Source organism: Trachurus japonicus, chromosome 17, assembly GCF_045865225.1.
Source record: "Trachurus japonicus isolate A0001 chromosome 17, Traja_1.0".
In the NCBI taxonomy this organism is placed as follows: Eukaryota; Metazoa; Chordata; class Actinopteri; order Carangiformes; family Carangidae; genus Trachurus; species Trachurus japonicus.
In genome coordinates, this window is record NC_140923.1 from 2,386,987 (window position 1) to 2,410,669 (window position 23,683).

Here is a 23,683-nt window from a genome sequence, read left to right on the forward strand (position 1 = left end):
CAAATTTCTACAGTAAATTTTTTACCAAAATTGTACCAGAGGTAGAGTGAGACTCAGGAACAATATGCAAAAAAAAAATGAGACACACATATGAAGGAATTAATGTGAGGTAAGGTCAAAGGTCAGCATACTGTGAATGGCTTTTATTATTGGGGTCGTTTTAAATTAATTTTTCTTTTCTACAGTAAAATGTCGATGAAAGGTGATTTTTCTCCCCTTTGCGGTAGTGAAATATAACTAAAAAGTTGATTCATCTTGGAAGTGATTTTCCTCCACATTTCTCCAGTAAAAGCACGTAGGTTTTATGTATCTTTCAGGACCTTCACTTTGCTCGAGAACCGTGCCTACCGTATTTACTGTAGCGCGCGCCCAACGAAAATCAAACAGCGGCTCACTTTACCACTATCTCGCAAACAGCGGCTCACTTTACCGCAGTACGTGACGTGACCCATTTTTCTTACTCACAGCCAGGTGTGTAGGAAACAGTATGAAAGCACAACCTCACCCCTAGACGATACTAGGGGCGACTGGTGACTGAAAAAAATTCTACTAGTTGACTACTTCCCTACTTTCTTATAGGCTATTAAATGAAAATGAAACAGTAAAATGAATAAAATGTTGTTTTCATCAATTTACAAGCAAGTGGGCAACACACATACATTGGAGTGAGAGTGACTGAGTTTTCTGGGCGCTTTTGCAATAGGCCTACCCATGGGCCTACCCATATCCTGCCACTCGGGGCCACGGGAGTCAGTGGTGTCTCTCTTTTCCAGTGCTCTACTCCCTTAGCGCGTCATTTTATGTGTCTTAGCCATAGATCAGCATGAAAAAAACCTAAATGCATTGAGTCAAAGATATTCAATATAGCCAGTGGTTTATAAACCGTCTTTGATTGAGTGAATGGAAGAAGATCCCGCCCGGAGGTGTCTAGAGGAGGACAGAAGCCCTCCGTCCTCGTCCTCCCCATAGAGCCCCCACCTCCCTGCTCTTCACACAGACTGCTCTGTCTCCTCCGCCTGCAGGCGGCGCTGTTGAACCGTTTTAAGTGGATTTAGTGGATTTTCTTCCATAAAAGAGATTTAAAAAATTATAAATGATTTGGTAATGGTTTATTTCAACCAGTTACTCTTTATTAAAAATATGTTGATCTTCCTCTTGCCTCTCAAAAATAGAGGAGGACCAACCTCCTCTGACTCTATGGACCAGCCTCCATTGACTAAAATGACCAAGGCCTAGCGCCTCATGCCCTCATGCAATGTCATCTTGACCCTTATAGGGAACACGTTTAAAAATTCAAAAGTTCAACCCTGAACCATTATTGGAGAGTATTTGAAGAGTTTTAGCCTAGTATTTTTTAAGTTTTTTCTTTTTTGCTGCAATGTCAATGATGGTCCCCAATAGCATTGACTTTTGGGCCACATATGGCATTTAGCTGGCACCTCTGGCAGAGTATGTATGAGTGCTGAATCATAACCACATACGCATTGCCTTCAAATTTGGAGGGAATTTTTCTTCTAGTACACTTATTAGGGCAACGGGGCAAGTGCACCGGGCACTGGCCCCTACAGCTATGAAATAGCTTTTGTACAGCCGCAGTCAGCGCTGCCCACTTTCTGTTATAGCTCAAAACAAAATAATCTCAGAACAACTAAAATAACTAGAAACAGCATTTCCTAACGGAACATGCGTGTGAATGCTGAAACCCAATGCTGAACCATGCTGAATTAGCAGAATAAATTGACAAAGACATGCGGAATGGCAAACAAGAAACATGTCCATGGAAGGAATTGAACCCACAACTCCATGAGTGGTAACCTAACACACTAACCATACGGCCACAGAGAACCTGAGTTACAATGAGCTTTATACTATGAGGAATCAAAGACTGTCCAATGACAGCTGAATAATTGGAATCAAAACTCAAGCAATGATGTGAAATGCCTGAGGCAGGAATTGAACCTATGACCTTATGATCATAAAGCCTTCACTCTGCCACTCGGCTACAGAGAGCACACTGCTTTCAAGACTGTTGTCATTCATTGTAATGTGATGATGTGCTGCAAACTGGTATGAGTAATCAAGCAGATAACAAACACCTGTAACCAATTGAAGGCGGTGGAGGAGAGCAGAATTCAACATAACATAACAAGAGTTCTTCCCTTGGATTCGAACCAGTGACCTTGGGGTTGGTCAATGGCCACCCTACCCCCTACACTACAGTGGAGTTGTGCAAAAGAGGTTGAGACTTTGATGAATGTGAGATTTTTCAATCATGCTTAAAAAAAAAGTAAGGAAAGTGCAGAAATTAGCCACACCAAGCAAGAAGAGGACTTTTTTGTGACCTGTGACTATTTTTTGGGGAATTAAAATGAATTAAAAAGCACTTAACAGCAAGTTACAAAGTTGAGCTCCTTCTCCTGCTGCAGAGCAGAGAGCTCCCTGGCTGCATTTAAAAAATATTTTAAATTATTATCTAAGAATGGAAGAATGAAGAATGGAATGGAATTGTTTGTTTGTGTATGCGTGCATGTGTGACTGTGTGTGAGTGTCTGTGTGTGTCTGTGTGTGAGTGTGATACCTGTGTTTGTGCGTGGACATCCTCTGTCAGTCTGGTTTATCATGTGTGTGTGTGGGGCTGTGTTTAAAAACATCTTAACGAGCGGCCAGGCTGCACCTGCACTTGTTCTATTTATAGACTTTGATAACGAGCTGGCCGCTACAGCTGGACCAACTGCACACAGAGCAGAGCAGAGCAGAGAGATTTGAGCTCAGTGCAGCTTCCGAAAACAGCCCAGAAAAAGAGAACCGTAACTCTTATCAGAATGTGGCCATGTGACTACTGGGGCAAGGAGACCTTCCTGAGCACATTGATGTGCATTAAATGTTTGTAGGGCAAAAACTTTTCTCAGGGTCGCAAGGTAGAAAAGGGGGGCATTTCTGCTTTTCTAAAAAAATCAGCTCCTACTTTTATATTGAAGTGGATGAGCCACTGGAGCGGGTCTAGCTGGACAATTAGGCTCACTGAGACAATTCTGTAAGTGTGTCTGCTGTTTTGAGCACATCAGATGAGACACGACAAGTGTGGCTACAAACCAGTGAGGAAATCATGTGTCTAGAGTTTAATTTGTGGCCGTGCTGGCAATTTATCCAGAAAAAATCCTGAATGTTTTTTCGATCCCTCTCACTCTAACGATGATGTCACTCACTCTGACCCAACCCCATACACACTCATTGAAAAGTGTGAAATTTGTCAGAAATCCTCATGTGCTTTTAAAGGATTTATCTCAAAAACGGTACAAGCTATGAAAAAGTTGTAAATACAGGATGAATACATTAGAAGTTTGTCTACAGCTCAGGATTTGAATGAAGTCTCTAGCTGAAAGTATGTGGACGCTTTAAAGGCTGAAAGAAGTAAGAAGATTTGAAGAGTTTCAAGACTGTTCCAATGCATTCTCTATGGGGAAAAAAAAATCAGAAATAGTTGAATATTGCAAAAAGTATGAATAGTTGAAAAGAGAAAAGACATAGCACACCTGTCCCGAAAAGGCTGAACATTTTGATATTTGAATTGTTGAAATAGCACAAAGTATGAAGGACTAGTTACATGACGAAGAAAGGCAGAAAATGGCCGAACCGAATAACAATAGTGTGAATGCTTCCAGCATTCACACTAATAAACAAAAAGGTGGCAAAGTTGATGAGTTCTGTTTTATTTCACCGGACCATGACGATGCTGATAGTGGCAAACTGACGGCTGATGCTCTGTGTGTGTGTGTGTGTGTGTGTGTGTGTGTGTGTGTGTGTGTGTGTGACACTCACAGTCTCTCAGTTGGCTCTGTGATGATAACGTGCATAGATAGATAAATAAGTAGAAATAGGTAGAAAAGTTGCTCCTGTGTGCCAATCTTGCTGTAGTGTTATTAGTGTGAATGCTGGAAGCATTAACACTATTGTTATTCGGTTCGGCCATTTTCTGCCTTTCTTCGTCATGTAACTAGTCCTTCATACTTTGTGCTATTTCAACAATTCAAATATCAAAATGTTCAGCCTTTTCGGGACAGGTGTGCTATGTCTTTTCTCTTTTCAACTATTCATACTTTTTGCAATATTCAACTATTTCTGATTTTTTTTTCCCCATAGAGAATGCATTGGAACAGTCTTGAAACTCTTCAAATCTTCTTACTTCTTTCAGCCTTTAAAGCGTCCACATACTTTCAGCTAGAGACTTCATTCAAATCCTGAGCTGTAGACAAACTTCTAATGTATTCATCCTGTATTTACAACTTTTTCATAGCTTGTACCGTTTTTGAGATAAATCCTTTAAAAGCACATGAGGATTTCTGACAAATTTCACACTTTTCAATGAGTGTGTATGGGGTTGGGTCAGAGTGAGTGACATCATCGTTAGAGTGAGAGGGATCGAAAAAACATTCAGGATTTTTTCTGGATAAATTGCCAGCACGGCCACAAATTAAACTCTAGACACATGATTTCCTCACTGGTTTGTAGCCACACTTGTCGTGTCTCATCTGATGTGCTCAAAACAGCAGACACACTTACAGAATTGTCTCTATGAGCCTAATTGTCCAGCTAGACCCGCTCCAGTGGCTCATCCACTTCAATATAAAAGTAGGAGCTGATTTTTTTAGAAAAGCAGAAATGCCCCCCTTTTCTACCTTGCGACCCTGAGAAAAGTTTTTGCCCTACAAACATTTAATGCACATCAATGTGCTCAGGAAGGTCTCCTTGCCCCAGTAGTCACATGGCCACATTCTGATCAGAGGTACGGTTCTCTTTTTCTGGGCTGTTTTCAGAAGCTGCACTGAGCTCAAATCTCTCTGCTCTGCTCTGCTCTGTGTGCAGTTGGTCCAGCTGTTGGGGCCAGCTCGTTATCATGTCTATTAATAGAACAAGTGCAGGTGCAGCCTGGCCGCTCGTTAAGATGTTTTTAAACACAGCCCCACACACACACATGATAAACCAGACTGACAGAGGATGTCCACGCACAAACACAGGTATCACACTCACACACAGACACACACAGACACTCACACACAGTCACACATGCACACATACACAAACAAACAATTCCATTCCATTCTTCATTCTTCCATTCTTAGATAATAATTTAAAATATTTTTTAAATGCAGCCAGGGAGCTCTCTGCTCTGCAGCAGGAGAAGGAGCTCAACTTTGTAACTTGCTGTTAAGTGCTTTTTAATTCATTTTAATTCCCCAAAAAATAGTCACAGGTCACAAAAAAGTCCTCTTCTTGCTTGGTGTGGCTAATTTCTGCACTTTCCTTACTTTTTTTTTAAGCATCATTGAAAAATCTCACATTCATCAAAGTCTCAACCTCTTTTGCACAACACCACTGTAGTGTAGGGGTTAGGGTGGCCGTTTGCCAACCCCAAGGTCACTGGTTCGAATCCAAGGGAAGAACTCTTGTTATGTTATGTTGAATTCTGCTCTCCTCCACCGCCTTCAATTGGTTACAGGTGTTTGTTATCTGCTTGATTACTCATACCAGTTTGCAGCACATCATCACATTACAATGAATGACAACAGTCTTGAAAGTAGTGTGCTCTCTGTAGCCGAGTGGCAGAGTGAAGGCTTTATGATCATAAGGTCATAGGTTCGATTCCTGCCTCAGGCATTTCACATCATTGCTTGAGTTTTGATTCCAATTATTCAGCTGTCATTGGACAGTCTTTGATTCCTCATAGTATAAAGCTCATTGTAACTCAGGTTCTCTGTGGCCGTATGGTTAGTGTGTTAGGTTACCACTCATGGAGTTGTGGGTTCAATTCCTTCCATGGACATGTTTCTTGTATGCCATTCCGCATGTCTTTGTCAATTTATTCTGCTAATTCAGCATGGTTCAGCATTGGGTTTCAGCATTCACACGCATGTTCCGTTAGGAAATGCTGTTTCTAGTTAATAATTGCTTTTTGATGTTGTCAGAATATTCAACACACTGGAGCTACTGCTCGCTTTTGTCTTCGAAAATTGTCTAGTACCCAGGTATTTATTTCACAGTCACACTGGTTGAATTTTTGACTAAAAAGTTACTGAATTGATTTGAATCGTAGGCTACCATGCCTGATCGTTAACTAAGATCGTCCTTGAATCGTATCTGCAACCACAAATCGTGATTCGAATCGAATCGTTGAAGATACTGAAAACGTAGATAGGCTACTAACTTTTCTGTCCCTTTGTGGTTGCTTGACTCATTTCCTATGATTAAAGCAGAAATAAGTGGAATGTTTGTGTTAATATAAGTCTTAAATAATCTTCCGACAGCACTTATGTAGAGTGTTTGGTCCGAAACATGGGTCTGTCAGTCACTCTGCTCTGCTGTAAGCCGAGGAGAAAACTACTTGTATACTTCCTTGTATTCTACAAGCTTTATCCAATGAGGAGAGAGAACGGCATGACGGGCTGTGTGTGCAGCCAAGGGATGCGTGTGAATGTGGTGACGTAGGGACGAGGACCAATAGATCCATGACGAGAGCGGGGGCTGCTAACTCCATCGGCTGACAAGAAGTTAGCCAAAACAACCGGATCGCTTACTTCTGCTTTAAATGTCGACTGTGTGTGACTCAAAGTGAATATTATAAAATTATTGGGAATAACTACTGTGATTCAAGTAAGCCTATTATGTAGTTAGCTTTTGAACCAAAGCAGTTTGGGGCATAAAAGGATAGGCCTTTAAGTGATTTTAGATTTTTATTTATTTATTTTACTGTCATTTAGTGATATTCAACCAGTCATACCGCCTCTTCTTTCATTCTGACCACTGTGAAGGTTTTTGTCAGTAGGTCAGTAGCCTGGTTGAGCATGCACAGAAGCATATAATAGGGCAGGTGTTGATCAGTGCTCCTAAAGTGACATCATCATCTTTGGTCTTTTATTAGAATGGGTTCAATAGGTAAAATAGAAATTACAATACATTATTGTCTAAGATTCATCATCATCTTTATTCACAGATATAGAAAAGGTATTAAAATCATTAAAATATTTGTAATTTCATATGTGAAATGGGACACCCTGAGAAGCTCAAGAGCTTTTAAAAGGGGCCCAGACACAATTTTTAGACACAAGATTATTAGACAATTATGACATAAACATTCATCCTGGTATACGGCGTCTACAATCTGTACTAGTCAAAATAAAAGCCTCAATTCTGAAAATAGAATTAAATTAAATGTAGCCTATCACAATTGACCCTAATTCTCTTCTCTGTTGTTAATAAAGTTAATACAAAAAATAATTTCGCATCTGTGCACTGGTTGGCCAGCTTGGCTCCTCCCCCTTCGTGTCCACTCATGTGCAGCTGATAGCAGGTCAGCAGTGTGCAGTCAGCCTCTCCTCTTCCCTCGTCGTGTGTGTGAGCTGCAGCTGCAGACAGGACGGACCATGCCGGGCATTCTGCTGGGAGACGAGTTCCCGAACTTCGAAGCCGACACCACCATCGGCAGGATCAAGTTCCACGACTTCCTGGGCGGCTCGTAAGTGCGCAGGCTTCACGTACAGCTACTCCTCCGGCAGTGTTACTGTAACCATGTAGTGAGCCGCGTTAGGTGTGTGTGTGTGTGTGTGTGGGCCAAGGCCTGTTGTCGGTAAAGAATTACTCTAATCTGAACCCAAAAAGCAAAGACGGTGTGGTGCGGCCTGTTGAGGAATGTGGCCACCTGCTGGCTGTTACACAAGCATGACTCTGTCGGGTCAGGGGAGGGACAATGGAACAGAGAAAATAGTAAAGTGTGAACAAAGTTGCAAAGTTGTCAATGCTTTGTTCTGTCCCTAGTATGATCAAAGAATCACTTTCACTTTGTAATTTTTAAGCCATAGAAAACCTGCATTTATTATTTAAGTAGATTAGACCAGAACTGTGATAGTTGCAGGAGAGCAAACTTATTTTATGCTTTTTAAATCACTTTATACATAAAGCTCGCAAGTGTTTTTGTTGTCTAGGTCCAGTTCATTAGTGAAGCGTCTCTAACCCTAACCCAGTCCGGACAAGGACTGCATTGTGTGAAATTGGAACTGTGCCTGTTTGGCTGCATCTCCTGTTGGCATTAAGTCAAACCCTGTTTTGACAGATTTTTTACAGTAGCCTAACAATGGAGAGAAAACACTGGACTATGTGCACTGTGCTGTGTTGTTATCCAAAAGCTTAATGATCAAAACAATTCTTTGTGGTAAATCAGCAAAACCTGCTTTGATTTGTTCGTTTCCTCGTCCTCCCAAGTTGCACAACAAGTCAGCCTGTGATGTAACATGGAGCTGGCTCTAGTTTCCAAATAGACACAATGTAACATACTTAAACCTGATATATGAAGTGATTCATTCCTCAGTGGGTAGATGTTGGGCTTTAAGAGGTGAACATAACTGTGTCTTGTAGCTTTTCATTGGATTTCAGCAGAGGCTGGCTGAGTGTATTGGGTTTGAGTCTGCCAGTAGTTGTACAACTGAACAAACAAACATCATAGAAACGGACACGCTTACTGCAGCCAGGTAGTTGGTCAGTTGGACTGTCTATTTTGGCACAAACTTGCAAAAAAACAAAAAAAAGTTCTTGACAATATTTAACCAGCACCACCTTCCAGCTCGTACCAATCGGAGAACTGCTGAAACCATGTGGGAAATCCCAGGTCTCTCTGAGCCTCTGGTCATTCTAATCAAGTGATCATAATCCCTGTCAGGAGAAGTGTCTCGGTCGGTGGCCTCCACCCTGTGTCACAATGCATTGCAACACAGTGAGGAGAATCATATGAGAAACACGTGAATCAGTGTGAGAAAAAGTCGACAATGAACGTGAATGTGATGTTTTTGCAGGAAAAGCTGAGTCTGTCTTGGGACCCTTCCCCCTGAAATACACTGTAGTGCAGCACAGCTGGATTTTATGTCTTCGAGCTTGAATCCTCCAGATTATTCACAGACACCTGTTGTAGCAATTTATGGCTGGAATTTCCTCCACTGAGACTATATCCTCTCTTTCCCTTTTTTTTAATAGCAATTCCTTCCTCCCCCTCCTTCTGTTGTCCCCTGCTTCTTTTGATTATACTCCTCTCAGTCTTTTTGAATCTCCTTGAAATTAAGGATTTATATAGCCTAGAAATCTAGACGCACCCTAGCGGCAGCAAATATATTTGCTCCGTAGGTGGGTCTAGAAACTAGAGCACTGGAAAAGTCTCGAACACCGATTGTGTTCACCAATCACAGCGCTCTATCTGTTTAGAGAGTCGTTGGGCGGGCTTAACGCGATGGCGACATATATTTTAATTGGCTTGTCAGGCTAACATCATCCTGCTCTTTGCTCTGATTAGTCGTAGCGCTACCCTATTGCGTGCAGAGGCAGTTTGAAAGACAGCCCCCTGGATTGAGCCGAGGTCTACCGGTCATTTCCAGACTATACATTTTAGTGATATAGTCTGGCTTGTCAGGCTAGGATTTGGAAGAGAGTAACGACACCACCATTGGCTCCCGTGGTAAGGGTTTTGCGCCCCGAGTGGCAGGATATGGGTATTGCAAAAGCGCCCAGAAAACCCATTCACTCCAATAATGTATGTGTGTTGCCCACTTGCTTGTAAATTGATGAAAACGGCAGTGTTTTTGTTTTTAGGTGTCTTGGTCATATCAAATTATACTTATTATTTGTTTATTACAAAATGTAGATTTTGTTATGAAACATTAAAGGTTGAATATGTAGAATATTTATTAAAAGCTATATTTTTTCAAAAATAATACATCCATGGGGCCTTTAGAGGGGTAAAGAATGAAAGTATTGCTTTTCCACAAAAAAATTTTTTTAGTCTGAATTATTATTTTTAATATTTTTGACGGGCTCGACAACTGACTTTCTGTCAACGTTCTGTTTACATTCGTACCTGCCTGTAGCCGACATGTGGCTCAGTTCTCCGCTGTTTTCCTGCCTCCTCCCGGTCGGATGCGTTTGTTTCCAACCAAGCCTTTTTAATAATCAATCGGTGGATCAATGGATTATCATATACTTGTTTGGATGGGTGTATTTGTGTAGTCTTATCTGTCATAAACACGTTTATCGTCGCGGACTTTCGGTGCCACGGAGCTCCTTTTTTTTTTTTTTTTCCAACTTGAGGAGAGCAGTGACAGCGGAGGCTCTGAGGCTCTGAGCAGCAGCGGTGTGGAAGGCAGAGAGCCTCCACTCTCCCTGTAACAAGCTACAAGTCATTTATTATGCTGTTAATGACGGTAAAAATGAAACATAAGGTAAATATCCTGCTTAGCTCTCCTCTTCTGCTGTCCTCTGATCAGAGCGGAGTCCCTAGCAACGGCCCGTTTTACCTAGCAACGGTCTGGCAATCGACTGCTGGAATTCTTTTTCTGTTGTTGTTCTTGTAATTCTACATAGTCAACCTTTAATGTAGACAACTATTTTTTTTTTTTTACTCGCCTATGTGTTAATATTTATCTGTAAAGGATCCTCAATGATGCTATTAACATGGGTGATCTATAAATGTCCTTAAATTATTGAAAATACCACACTTTCTCATTCACCAGCAATGCAGAGATGACAGTTCTTGGGCGCTTTTGCAATACCCATATTCCGCCATCAGGAGGCGCTTCCATTGGACCAATGCGTGTCGTTACTCTCTTTTCCAGTGCTCTAGGATTTAAATAGTGAGAAATATGAATTTGCCCAGTCACAAAAACAGACGGAACAAATGCAAACCTTAAAGGGATACGCCAACATTTTTTTTTTCATGTCCTCACTCCCGAGTCCATGACCAGCAGATAGACACCATACTTAGTTTCGACTGTGTGTGCAGTAGCCTAACAAGAAGGGAGATACGGGCAGAGCTGGCGCACCGCTAACATAGACTGTAAAAACGAATGGACGTAGCACCCGTGACGTCACCCATTGGTTTTAGGGAGTCGTTTTTGTGACTCAAATATGGCGGCCTGAACAGCGCCATGTTGGATTGGCCGGCCGAGAACCCGCCCACTGGCCTCGAAGCAGCTGTCCACGGAGCTGCTCGGACCTGTCACTCAACGTTTCCGCGCCCTAATTGGACAGAATTTTAACCTAATAACAGTAAAACGGTAGAGTTAAAAAAAAATTCACCCCCCTCAGAGTGTGTGCGGGGGTAGAAACTATCGATTGAGACAAAAAAACGTTCTGACACCAGGCATAACATGTTTATTGAGGATGTAAAATCGGCGATTTTAACATGGGGGTCTATGGGGAATGCTCCCTTCTGACACCAGCCCCCAGAGGAAGCCGAGGGGATTGCGGTTTTTTGAACGCGGAAGTGAGCTTCACTTCTCAGACTGACAACTGCCCCCTTGCTCAAACGCTGGAAGTGCACAAGAAGAGTGTGTTTCATGGTGAGCGAGATGTGAGATCGTTTTGCAGAGTCCGGTTGCTAAGGATACAGTATGTCTTCTCTCTACGAGGTTCATAAGGTCGCGGACTTTACTTTCACTTTCGTCAACTTACCAACTTTAGCTTTACAGCTGAACCGAGTCCAAATCACGGACAGAGCGCCGTTTTTTTAACAAGCGCTCCTGCTCCGCTGTCTCTGCCCCAGCCACAAGTTATTAGATTTCTGCATCTTTCTTTAATCTGCAAATTATGTCTCCAAATGAAAACTTATAATAACATAAACTTCTTAGTCTGCTCAGATTGATACTTGGCATCCGCATATAAATACAATATTGCCATGCAAAATATTGCAATTCAATGCTGGATCAATCCACCCCTCCAACCCCTTTAAACACCTCAAATGAGCCAAGTAAGGTAATTTAATGCACTGAGAAGTGGAAGCTCAGAAAGTATTGTCCTATGTTTTGCAGCTTTGACCTTTTCTCTATAGATCATACTGTGCCTGTTTACTTAAACGAAGGTCTAGAAGGACACAACATGGCCAATCATTCAGAATCTAAGCCTTGTGAGTTGGAATACAGGAGTGCACACGGGTGCATGACAGTGATCTTGCTATTTTCACGATGTAGGTTTCTATGGTATTAAATGGTGAATAGAAAAAGACCTAATTGTTCCATGGATCCGTTACTGTGCAGGTGGGGTATCCTGTTCTCCCACCCAAGGGACTTCACTCCTGTCTGCACCACTGAGCTGGCCTGCGCTGCATCAGTCAGTGATGAGTTCAAGAAACGAGGGGTGAAGATGATTGCTCTGTCCATTGACAGTGTTGAGGATCACCGCAACTGGAGCAAGGTTAAGGACAACACACACAAATAAACACACACAGACATGGACACAAACGTACTCTGTACCCCTACCTCTGTTTATTGTGGTTTGTTGGAGGTCAAAGGATAACTGTTAATCAGGCTACTGGGAGGAGTGAAAACTAAATGATAGCAGTTAAAGTTCAGATACTTACTGGGTCAACACTGGCATTTAAAGCTTGCATATGTCTAACTACCAGGAAACAGTGACAGCGGAGACATAAATCTGTGTAATTTCAGTGGTCATTATCCTCCAACTCCACCTCTTTTGTGGACAGGACCAAAATCCTCACCCAGTTCCTTTTTCTTTGAACGTCTCTAGGGGCCGTATTCACAAAACATCCCAAGACTACAAGTAGTTTGTTGCTGGCCAGCATTAGAGGAGGGGGTGTGTCAGTCCAAACTTAAAGACTCCTTGGCCTTGGAGAAATAAAAAAGAAAAGTAAAATTAGCTCATGAGAGCAAAGAGTGTCAATTGATTTAATGGATTTAATATAATCAAACACTGTATTAGATTTCATTAAAATATTTAATTTTGAAATTTTATTGAAATGGCATTTTATTTATTCTTTTACATTTAATTTTTTTTATATTGGATTGCGATGATGGGTGTTTTTTAAACATTTAAGACCAACCTGGATATCAGCGGCTTGAATTCTATCTGTCCAAAGTAACTATAAATGATACTTTCGTCTTAGTAGAAACAATCATGGGTTAATCATCACCCTCAACACTGCCGTGGTTCACTGTGATCCTCTTTTGACTTTGTTAGCATATTAAATGCCTGCTACTGTAAGAAAGCCCAGTGATTGGTCCATGCTCACTGGACCAGTGTCAATCAGATGAACTGCTTTACAACCACCTGCCTCACTGGCAAGAACATACTGTAGGAAGCTGCATGCTTTGTGTTTTCTGTCACTGTCCTCCCAGATTATGTTTACTATCTGTGAGGTAACTATCTGTTTGCAGAGCAGTAGGTCATGACCCCCACAGTAACTGTTTATGGCTCATAAAGGAGATAAGTTCTCTGCTCAAACTTGTGGTGCCAGGATGGAGAGAATAATTAACTGCCAATGATGTCTCGTATTCCCAACAAATGTGTCTGAAACTGTGCGCCTCCTCTCACTGTGCAGGATGTGATGGCGTTTAACAGTCAGGCTGACAGCGCCCTGCCCTTCCCCATCATCGCAGACGACAAGAGAGAGCTGTCCGTCCAGCTGGGCATGCTGGACCCTGATGAGAGGGACAAGGACGGAATGCCCCTCACTGCCCGCTGTGTAAGAAACCTGGCCCCCTCTGTGCATGTACTCCAGTGTCCACTTAACTAGTGCTAGGCTTAGTTTGTATTGCATCAGTACTAAAGACAAAATGATTCAGAATAAATAAATGCTAAGTTAGTTTGCCTTTTTTTCCTTTCTTTTTTTTAAAGAAAGATTTAATTTTTTCTCCTTCTGGAAGGCTTTGGTGGTATACTGTATTGAAAATATATTAATTTAGTTACTAAAAATGTATCTTGACCAATGTATTTAATTTTTAGGTAGTAACAAAGTAAAAGTATCCAGCTTGTCATTTTAACCTGACGTGATCTCATCCCACTTCAGGTGTTTGTCATCGGCCCTGACAAGAAGCTGAAGCTGTCCATCCTCTACCCCGCCACCACAGGGAGGAACTTCGATGAGCTGCTCAGAGTCATCGACTCTCTGCAGCTCACTGCACAGAAGAAGGTGGCCACACCGGTGGACTGGAAGGTACATGGTTTTCATATCGCATTGTATATCAGTCAGCAGCCTAGGTAATCATAGGAAACAAGAGATACTTGTCATTAAAGAATGATCACATAATGACACTAACTGTGCATCCAGCAGGCGCCAATATTTGAACTCTTTAGAACGACTGGCAGAAAGTATAGTTTTATTAGAAGATTGTTATCTATTTTGCTGTTTGCTATTTTGAGAAATGACCAGTGCAAAGTTCAGCTCGGTGTCTCCTTGACCCAGCTCCTTATTTAAAGGGATATTTCAACATTTTGGCAAATTGGCCTATTTCCATAATCCCTATAGTTTTAGGAGTAGGTTCATTACCTTTAATTGTCAGTGCAAGCTGTTTTTAGATCAGCGGGGCAGAGACGCGAGCTGCTCAGCTAACGCTACAGAGGCTCATGGTATTTCCACGTTTCCCTCATCAAACTAAATACACAATCCAACAACTCAAACGCTCTGGTGGACAAGTTTTGACCTGCACATTCACCATGTTATGAAATAATAACGTATAATTATGAAACATCATGACACATGAAGCAAATGCTCAGAACTACTTGCACTTTTGAAATCACTCTGCCGAGCAACCGTCTCTGGAATGTAGTTTCGGTTAACGTTTACCTCAAAAACAGTTTGCACCGACAATTAAAGGTAATGAACCTACTAGTATAGGGATTATGGCAATAGGCCAATTTGCAAAAATGTTGAAATATCCCTTTAACATTCAGCTATGAGAGAAGTTTTGATCTTATCATCAAACCCTCAGCTAGAAAGTGAATACGAGCATTTCCTAAAATGTAAAACTTTTCCTATATCCCTGCAGTTACTCTGGCCCTTCCTCCTAGTACGTCCTCTCTTTTCTGTCAGTCTTTTTTCTTCAAACATTTCATGACTTCCGAACAAACAGTTTTCATATGTAGGTGACCTCATTGTGAGCTGGATTCAGGAGCCATATAAGAAAGCTACATGATTAACAGCATGTGAAGGTCAGACTCTAAAACCAGACTCCTGTCTCTTTCAGCCTGGTGACAAAGTCATGGTCATTCCCACGCTCTCTGAGGCGGAGGCTACAGCGCTCTTCCCCAACGGTGTCACAACAAAAGAGCTGCCTTCTGGGAAAAAGTACTTGCGCTACACTAAAGTCTGAAGACCCTATGAAGGACTTTACTACTCTTATTACTACTATTGGATCATAATTCACATGTAGACCTGACCAAAATCATAGACGCACTTACCAGGTTTGGTGACCACTGTTTCCAGGGATAATTATACTGTCATTATACAGTGCCTTGTTTACCTTCACTCAATAAACAACCTTTTCACGCATGTTCTATGAGCTTTTTTTTTTACTCTGATTCCAGTTTGGGACAGAAGAGGTTTAGCAGGAGCAGCCCTTGCTACAACTTATTGTACCACTAGGTGTCCCCATGTAACCTATAATAAGAATATCACAATGCTGCAGTACCACCATGCCCAATAGATGGCAGTGAAGTCACAGTGAATGCTGCTGTGTCTCACAGCTCCAAGTCTGAAAGCATCAACCTGCTAAGAGAAGTTGCAGGGAGTGTTACTGTAATGATGGTGTGTTTACATTGCCTGTTAATCCTGTTAATAGCAGGTTGGCTACATTAATATCTACTTTGTGCCATATTGTTAGATTTCTCAGTCTCAACAGTAAGCTCTTAAACTTTTCCCTTTTACTTTTCTCATTCATTTTGCCAGCTCAGCATTACAGGCTAATGCCCTGGTTGCCTAAATGTATTTAATGTACCATGGATTAGTCTTTTAAAGTGATTGTTCTATGCTCAGCATCAAGGCTTTTTAAATGACAGTATTAAAGGGATAGTTCAACATTTTGGCAAATTGGCCCATTGCCATAATCCCTATAGTCATAGCAGTAGGTTTGTTACCTTTAATTGTCAGTGCAAGCTATTTTTAGAACGGCAGAGCAGAGCCGCAAGCTGCTTAGAGCTATACAGAGGCTAATGGGGTTTCTTGGTTTCCCTCATTAAACTCATCAAATACACAATCAACACAACAACAACTCGAATCCCTCTCGTGGACAAGTTGTGACCAATTCACCACATTATGAGATAATAATGAAACGGGATAAAATTCAAGGTAAATTCATGCAAAACCGCTGATGCGCATTCCCGTCGGTGGCAGTTTTTCAGCAAGCAGTCTCTGAATTTACCTCGAAAACAACTCTGTCTTGTAACGTTCTGTTATTATCTCATAGCGTGGTGAATGTGCAGGTCACAACTTGTCCACCAGAATGTTTTGGAGTTGTTGGATTGTGTATTGAGTTTGATGAGGGAAACCAAGAAATTCTTTTACACCAACAATTAAAGGTAACGGACCTACTCCTAGAACTATAGGGATTATGGCAGTGGGCCAATTTGCCAAAATGTTGAACTATCCCTTAAACATGAAACACAGTTATACTAAACATTTATTCAACTGCTAATGGGTGGTTACTTTTATTAGCTTTTTACAAAATATACATACAAATATGTGCATACTACAAATTAAATCTCTATCAAAATTAACTGTGAGATTAGATCTGTGGCTTCAATCTGTTTGGGGCTGTGAATTTAGAATAAAGGTTGTGGCCACTTATCACATTTCAGTGAGGTGTTTAGCAGTTCCTCCAAAGCAACAATTCCACTCATTTCCCCTCAATGACTATGTCAGGTCCACATGATGAAATCATCATTTCACAGATCTGAGAAAGGCCAGGAAAGTTTCAATACATTTGTATGGTGTTATGTATTTTTTCTTTGCCATCAATCATCACGCAGCTTCTCAAATTTGACCCTGTAGAAACGGCCCAATCCCCTGGAAGGGAGTGGCTGCATTTCTACTAATGCATCATAATTAATACTGCGAAAATGACATCAGTTGTGGGGAACACTTGGAATGTGCACTTTCACTTTTGATATTTAAAGTGAATTTTGCTGTTGGCAAGACTAAAACAACTGCAGAACTTTCACTTGTTATGACAGATTTGTATCATATTATCATTGCTCTGCATTGTTGTAATGATACTATTAAGTAAAAGACCTAAATACAGTATGTGCCTGGATAAAGTGTTAGGATATAAATGAACCAAGTTACTACAGATTTTATATTGTAATTATTATTATTAATTATATCTTAACATTTATAGATTTGCCTTTTAAATGAATCATTGTGCCACTTGAAAGATGAAAGCCTGAATTCATGTTCATTTTGAGAGTAAGTTGAGATGATTAACTCATCTAAGCAGGTCAACATCAACTGTAGACATGACACTGAAGCCAAGACTGAGGCTTAGGTTTCCCCTTTGAGTTATTCAACTCTCAAAACTGCATGACTGAGGACCGTATGAGTTGCTTTGAGTAGTGCTAAGGTGAATGCTGCTCTCACGCACAAGCGCACACACTCTGGCCTCTGCATTCACTGTGTGTCTGAGGAATGCCGAGGTCAAAGAGAAGAGAAGGGATTCCTTTTGAGAAAGGAGGGAGGCGTCGTGTGTGCGGAGCCAGATAAAATATCTGTGGGCCCTCCTCCTCCTACTTCTGTCATACCGACAATGTGAGCAGGAATGTTCTTGTTTTCTTTTTAATCAGCCACTCACTTATCAGAATCAACCCACAAAGTAATGCAAGTCACCTCTGTCTGTGGAGAGTGTGAATCAAATTGCTGATTGTGCAGCAAACAACATTCACCATCCAAAAATACTGGATTCTCAAACTGTGAGATGATGAAGATACATGTATTCATCAGGTGACCCCTGCCCTCTACCTCCTCTGTCTGTTCTTCGTCCTTCTTCTCCGGTGGCTGGTTTGTTGCCGGGAGTCATCCAAACTAACACCCACAGAGACACCGTACCGATCAAATGCATTTCTCAAATTCCACATGACAATAGCCCGTGCCAGAGCATGAGAAGCTCTTTGGGTGTCAGGCACTGGCTTAATTGCCAAGTACTCACCCATCCCCACCCCTCCCTCACTCCTTTGCTGTATCAAGCCAACTCACCCCACCTTGCCTCAGCAACACTAGTACATGTAATACAACACCAGTCAGGGCCACGTCTCACAGGGCAAAACATACACACAATACCAGCTGCTGCCTCTCTCTCTCTCTCTAATGAACACACACACACACACACCGCTGATCAAAGACATAAACAGTGCTCTGAGAGGAGTGTCCTTAGTCAAACGAGTCTTTCCTCAGTAGATGTTTTCCTCTCAGACACACCAGGCTCCTTTCTAAGAAATGATCGCTGGGCTAGGATACAAAGAAGCTATGTAAACACTGTTTACAGCTGTTACAGTTACGTTCATCTCACCATCGTCACTCAGAGACGTAAAAGGATGGTTTGATGACAACTGTCTTGGTGATGAGTTTACTATTTTATTTGAGTATGATCAGAGAAAAATATCACCCTAAGTATTATGTTAGTCAACCATCTATGTTTAAACTATTTCTGTTATTATAATGCTGTTATTTACTCGAAAATAGAATTTTGCACAAAGTTTGGGCTACATCGTCTGATAGATGAGTGATTACACTAATGTTAAGACCCACAGTGGGCTCAAAATCAATTTTCTTTTCTGAATACCTTTAAGAGTTAAATGTGTTGCTAGAGCCAGCAACATGTTAGCTTAGCTAAGCCTTTTCTTATTTTTCCTTTTTTGGTTGCTGTTGTAGCACTTTGAGATTTTTTGTTAAATATAAAGTTCGTTACAAATAAAATCTATTAGCATAAAAAGGGCTGTCAGAAGGTAAAGAACTCACCAGCTCCTCTAAAATGCACTATTTAACAATGTTACATGATGTTTCTTTAATTCAACACTTTGTGGTTTGGCAGAGGAACCTCATGGCGATGACAATATGGAGAAGTGACCCAACCAAAACATGGCTGAGCACAATGTTAAAGCAAAAAACGAAGCTTTTACACGTTTGTACAGATTTAACAAACAACATAATGACTGAGCTTAGACAACAACTGGGAGTATTTCAGGAGCATGGAGCGATGAGGTGAAGATCTAAACCCTTTTACCTGCTGTTTCCTACTCCTCCTTCTTTCCTTATACCTTTTTCTTAGCTGGTTTATTTATGAACGTGAAACTCTTGAAACTGCCTCACCTGAAGCTGCCAGTGACCTGCGAGTTAACAGGCCACAGACCAGAGAGGAGCTGCACAGCAAAGCTTGATGCTTTCCAGACGTGCCCTTAGTCTCTCTCCCTCTCTACACCGCCCGGCACTCTCCCCACATCTCCACTTCTCCCACACACTTGAGTACACAAATGCACAATAGCACCTCCCCCGTCTCACCCAACCTCATTTATCAAAGTTTCTGCTTCTTTCGGCTTCCGTTTCCCATGAAGAGACAAAATACAGAATTGATCGAGCCTCTTTGTTTCCTCCTCATTTATGGTTCTAAAACATTTCTGTGCAGCAGCTTACCCCTGCAGCTGACGAAGAGTTATTGATAGACGGTGAGACAGATGAACAGACAGGTCAGACAGACACATGTGTGTTGACCTCAGGATTTGGCTGAACTTTAAAGGAGCATTAACTGCCTTGCAGTCGACACTCACCCTTGAGCCTTCCTCACTCCCACTAAAGCTTTTCAACACACACACACACGCACACGCTTGCGTGCGCACAGGCATTGTGATAAAAGTCACGAAAGTGTATGATCCAAGTGCCTAGATAAATGCCATTGTTTTGATGGCACATCATAAATACAGCATCCAGACAGGCTATTACTGCAGAGCAGGTTAGAGCCAGTTAGTGGTCTGAGCGAGCTGGGTGATAAATGAGAAGGTAAAAGTGCAATCACTCTCTTTGCTTATCTTTATCTCTCTCTATCAATATTGCTGTCTTTCTTGTGCTTTTTGCCCCCCCACGGCCCCCGTTCCCTCTGTTAGAGACACATTGATCACCAGCCACTGGCATATCACCTGAGTAATGGCTAAGGGTGTCTGGGCTTTAAAACAAGTCCAGTGCAGCACCAAGAGCTATAGCAACAAGGCAAATGGGTGCTCACATAATAAAGTGTGCCCCCCACCCCCCCGCCTCCCCCTCTAATGCAAGGGTCTTTGCCATTAGGAGGAGACATCAAACACGACCCAATAAGAATCACAGACCACCAGCCAGGCCATAAAATGCAACACTACTAGATCCAAGACACTCCCACACAGAGTAATGCTGGGAGTGTGTGTGGATTAACTCTGTAGCTTTACTCTGTTAGCTACAACATAGAGCTTTACTCCTTCGTACATTAAATGACATCGGCCTTGACAATTTGAAATTTTGTGAAATACACTTCTTTGATTTCTTGCAGGGACTTTAAATTAACCTGGCTCAAAGCATCTCTTCTTGTTTTACAAGATTAATGTTTTTTGTGCATTGTCCCTGTTTTAAATAAATACATTCATTCATTCAATTGTAGCTGTTTTTACTGCCAGGTAAATTCAATGAAACTACTAAAACTAAATAATAATGGAATCATGTTAAATAAATGCTAGTTTGTGTGACAGTTGAGGGTCCTGTCACCATGCCTCCAATTGATCATGTGCCCTGCCTACTTAGCCACAGGGATATCCCTTTGGTTGAATGGTCAGCGTGCATGACTCTTACCCAGTAGACTAGGGTTCGAACCCTGCCCGGGCCCTCCTTTGTTCTGCCTCATTCGCTCTAAGTGAATTACTGTGCGATATAATCAAATCCTAGTATGTTTTAGAGTTGCTGATGAGTGGATATAACTAGCTGTGCTTGTTTCCCACCTTTGTGCTAAGATAAGCAACACTCTCCTGCATATGAGAATGTCCATTTTGTCTAATTTGCGATATTTAAAAAAAAATAGGGCATGTCCCAAAAAGTTGAACTACTTCTGAGGTCTGGAAAAATGAGCTATGAATGATAGTAGGCTATCTCTGGAAACTGTAGGATCTCCACCATACTTAAAGTTTTATTGATTTGAACACGGTGCGGCTCCATATCCCCCCGTTGATTCTCTTCACTAGTTGTGTGATTCACATTGTTTAAGCATTAAAATAAAAGGGAAGCCTATTGAAATTACTGTCCTTGTCTTTGAAACTGGTCATTAAACTATCCTGATTCAATCACTCTTCATGCTGCTCCACCCCCACAGAAACCTGACCAGGGCTTTGCAGGAGAGGAAGAGAACAAAATAAAGCAGAGAGGAAAAAAGACAGAGAGCCCACAACTCCAAAACCCTGCTGCTGTTTTTTATCCTCTGTATTCTTTTCCACTGGTTTATTTTTCTTTCAGCAGAGGGCAGTCAGTGTGAGAGGGCAGAGGGATGGTGGTTGTGAAACATTATCGCCAGGGGGTGGGGGTGGTGGGTGGTGGGTGGTGGGGGGCACGTGCGTGAACTTGAGTGCGTGGCAGTTTGTGCCTTTGTGTGTGTTCAGTGTGATGTGGTGGAAAGTGGAGTGGAGGCACGGGGGTAGGGGGGTGGGGGCAGTGAAGAATGGGTGGAGGTGAGGCACCAGAAGAAATTGAAAAAGAAAGAGCAGAGAGAATGAGAGATGTTTAGAAGAAAAAAAAAAAAGAGGTGACATGGCATTACCATAGCAACTGTTCAGGGTTTGGATGATTTTCCCTAACCATAATGGGCTAGTTTGGAGTATAATGAAACCAGGCTGGCTTTCCTGGCTCTCACACTGTGGGTCATATGTGCACATCCACACACACACACACACACACACACACACACACAGACAGAGAGAGAGAGAGAGAGAACTGAGAGAGTAACACATGTTTTGCTTTAGTACTTGTTTATGTTCATCCAACAGTGGGAGAGCAGAGCCATGGTTAACTATCAATTAAAGCGATGATCATAAAACAAGCACTTGTAAATAAACACTGCCAAGCTAACGTAGTGAGAGGCAGGAAAACTGAAAAAGATCTGTTTCATATTATTGCAGTCACAAACATACCTGTCTGTAGCTGAGAGAATAAAGCTGAGCGCTAGAGGATATTTAACTATTAACTTCTCCTAACTCTTGACAAAGTCCCACCTAAAAACCCCAGAGTGTGTCTTTGCTACAGCCAGTTGGATCTCCTGGAAGACACACATATATATTCCTTTCTCATGTTGGACCACAGTTTTCAGGCTTCACCAGGAACCAGCGAGTTTTCTGGGGAACCACTTTCAATAAGTGCACTTATAAAACTGTGTGTGTTAATGGGGCTTTAAGCCAGCATATGCTACACATGGAGAGTAATAAGTCTCTGTGTGTGTGTTAAAGAAGTTTGGAGGTGTGTGTCAGAGTGTGTTTGTATGTCCTCTGTCTGAGTATAATGAGCTCCCCTGGGCCCCCCCTCACCTTCCACCCCACCTTCCATGCCTCCATCACCCCTCCCTCCTACTTTCCCCTAAACTTGGCCCTATTAACCCCTCGCTTCCCCCCTCCCATGTTTATTTGAGTAGGGAATGGTGGGGAGGAAAGGTGAGTCAACTGCCTGTACACATGTTTATTTATACGTTGGTAGGTCTAAGGATTTAAGGAGGAGGAAATTGGGGGAGGGGTAAGAATGGGTTTGTGAGACTTCGGGTGTTAACAAGTGGCCATATTTGTCTGCTGGGGACAAAAAGACAGTGAGACAACAACTCAGGTGTTGGGTCAATGACTTCACACCTTGGACTGACGCAGTGACCACGATGCTGAGGTCGACTTCACTGTTCACACGCTCAGAAGTCACATTAGGCAGTTGGGGGCAGCTGCTCATCTTCTCTAGCCTGCCTCAGACCTTTATGCAGTCATAAGGCAGAAGATGCCCTTTACCAGTGTCTGTATGGGGGTGTGTAGCACACCTGAGGGTGCAGCTGAACATAAACTTTGTTACATGACCTAACTGATGTCTGAACCATACTGTACACTCCATGTTCCCTCAGTTCATCATTCTCAGCAGTTAAACTCATATTTTAAAGGGACAACGAGGAGTTTTGGAAAAGCGAAGCGTTTTCACACTACATTTATGAGCCTCCACGCACCGTGAAATTCTTTGACCGGCGCAAGACAGACTCATGTTTTCATTCATCAAGAATTAAAGTCAGAGGTTTAAAGACGATCAGATACCGTCGTATTTCCGACCATAAACGGCGATTCGGCGGCGTTATTCTCATGACTCGCTGCGAAACCGAAAGTAAGGAAACGCTGGTCGGCTCGCCCAGCATTTCCGCCACCACTAATAATAACAAAATAACGATAGAGACAAAACGATAACGTAGATTCATCCACATTAATATGAGACTTTTTTATTGTCGCGGAATTTTTGTTCTGCCAATGGAGAAACTCCTCGTTGTCCCTTTAAAAGACATTTGATTAATTTTCACAAATAAAAATGACTAAAGGCCGCAAACATGATTCTGACATGAGAAAAGGAAGTACAGCTGCTTTACCAGATTTGCAAAGGAGATTCAAAACCACACTAACTTTTCATGCCATGAAGGAAAACTTTTGAGAAATCGTATATACTTTTTTTAAAAGGGAAATTTCAACATTTTGGCAAATTTGCGGTGAATGGATAACTGGAGCTGGCTTCAGCTTCTTGGGCATACATACTTTAGTAAGACAGAAACATGCCCTGTCCAAAAAGTCAAAAAGAAAAGAAATGGTTTTAATAAATAAAAACTGATGAAAAATATGGCCCATCCATTAATAGAGGTGG

The 23,683-nt window shown here is 41.8% G+C and overlaps 2 protein-coding genes across 2 annotated transcripts in view; both read left to right on the forward strand.

The window, feature by feature from the left end:
* Positions 1 to 23,683, forward strand: part of LOC146969721 (NACHT, LRR and PYD domains-containing protein 3-like) — a 264,684-nt gene that overhangs the window by 104,601 nt on the left and 136,400 nt on the right. The window lies entirely within an intron of this gene.
* On the forward strand, positions 7,415 to 15,316 carry prdx6 (peroxiredoxin 6). The gene is made up of 5 exons (XM_085804888.1): positions 7,415 to 7,510; positions 12,066 to 12,222; positions 13,367 to 13,510; positions 13,835 to 13,981; positions 15,012 to 15,316. The coding sequence occupies exons 1-5, from the start codon at positions 7,419 to 7,421 to the stop codon at positions 15,135 to 15,137; spliced, it is 666 nt and encodes a 221-aa protein (XP_085661014.1). The 5' UTR covers positions 7,415 to 7,418; the 3' UTR covers positions 15,138 to 15,316.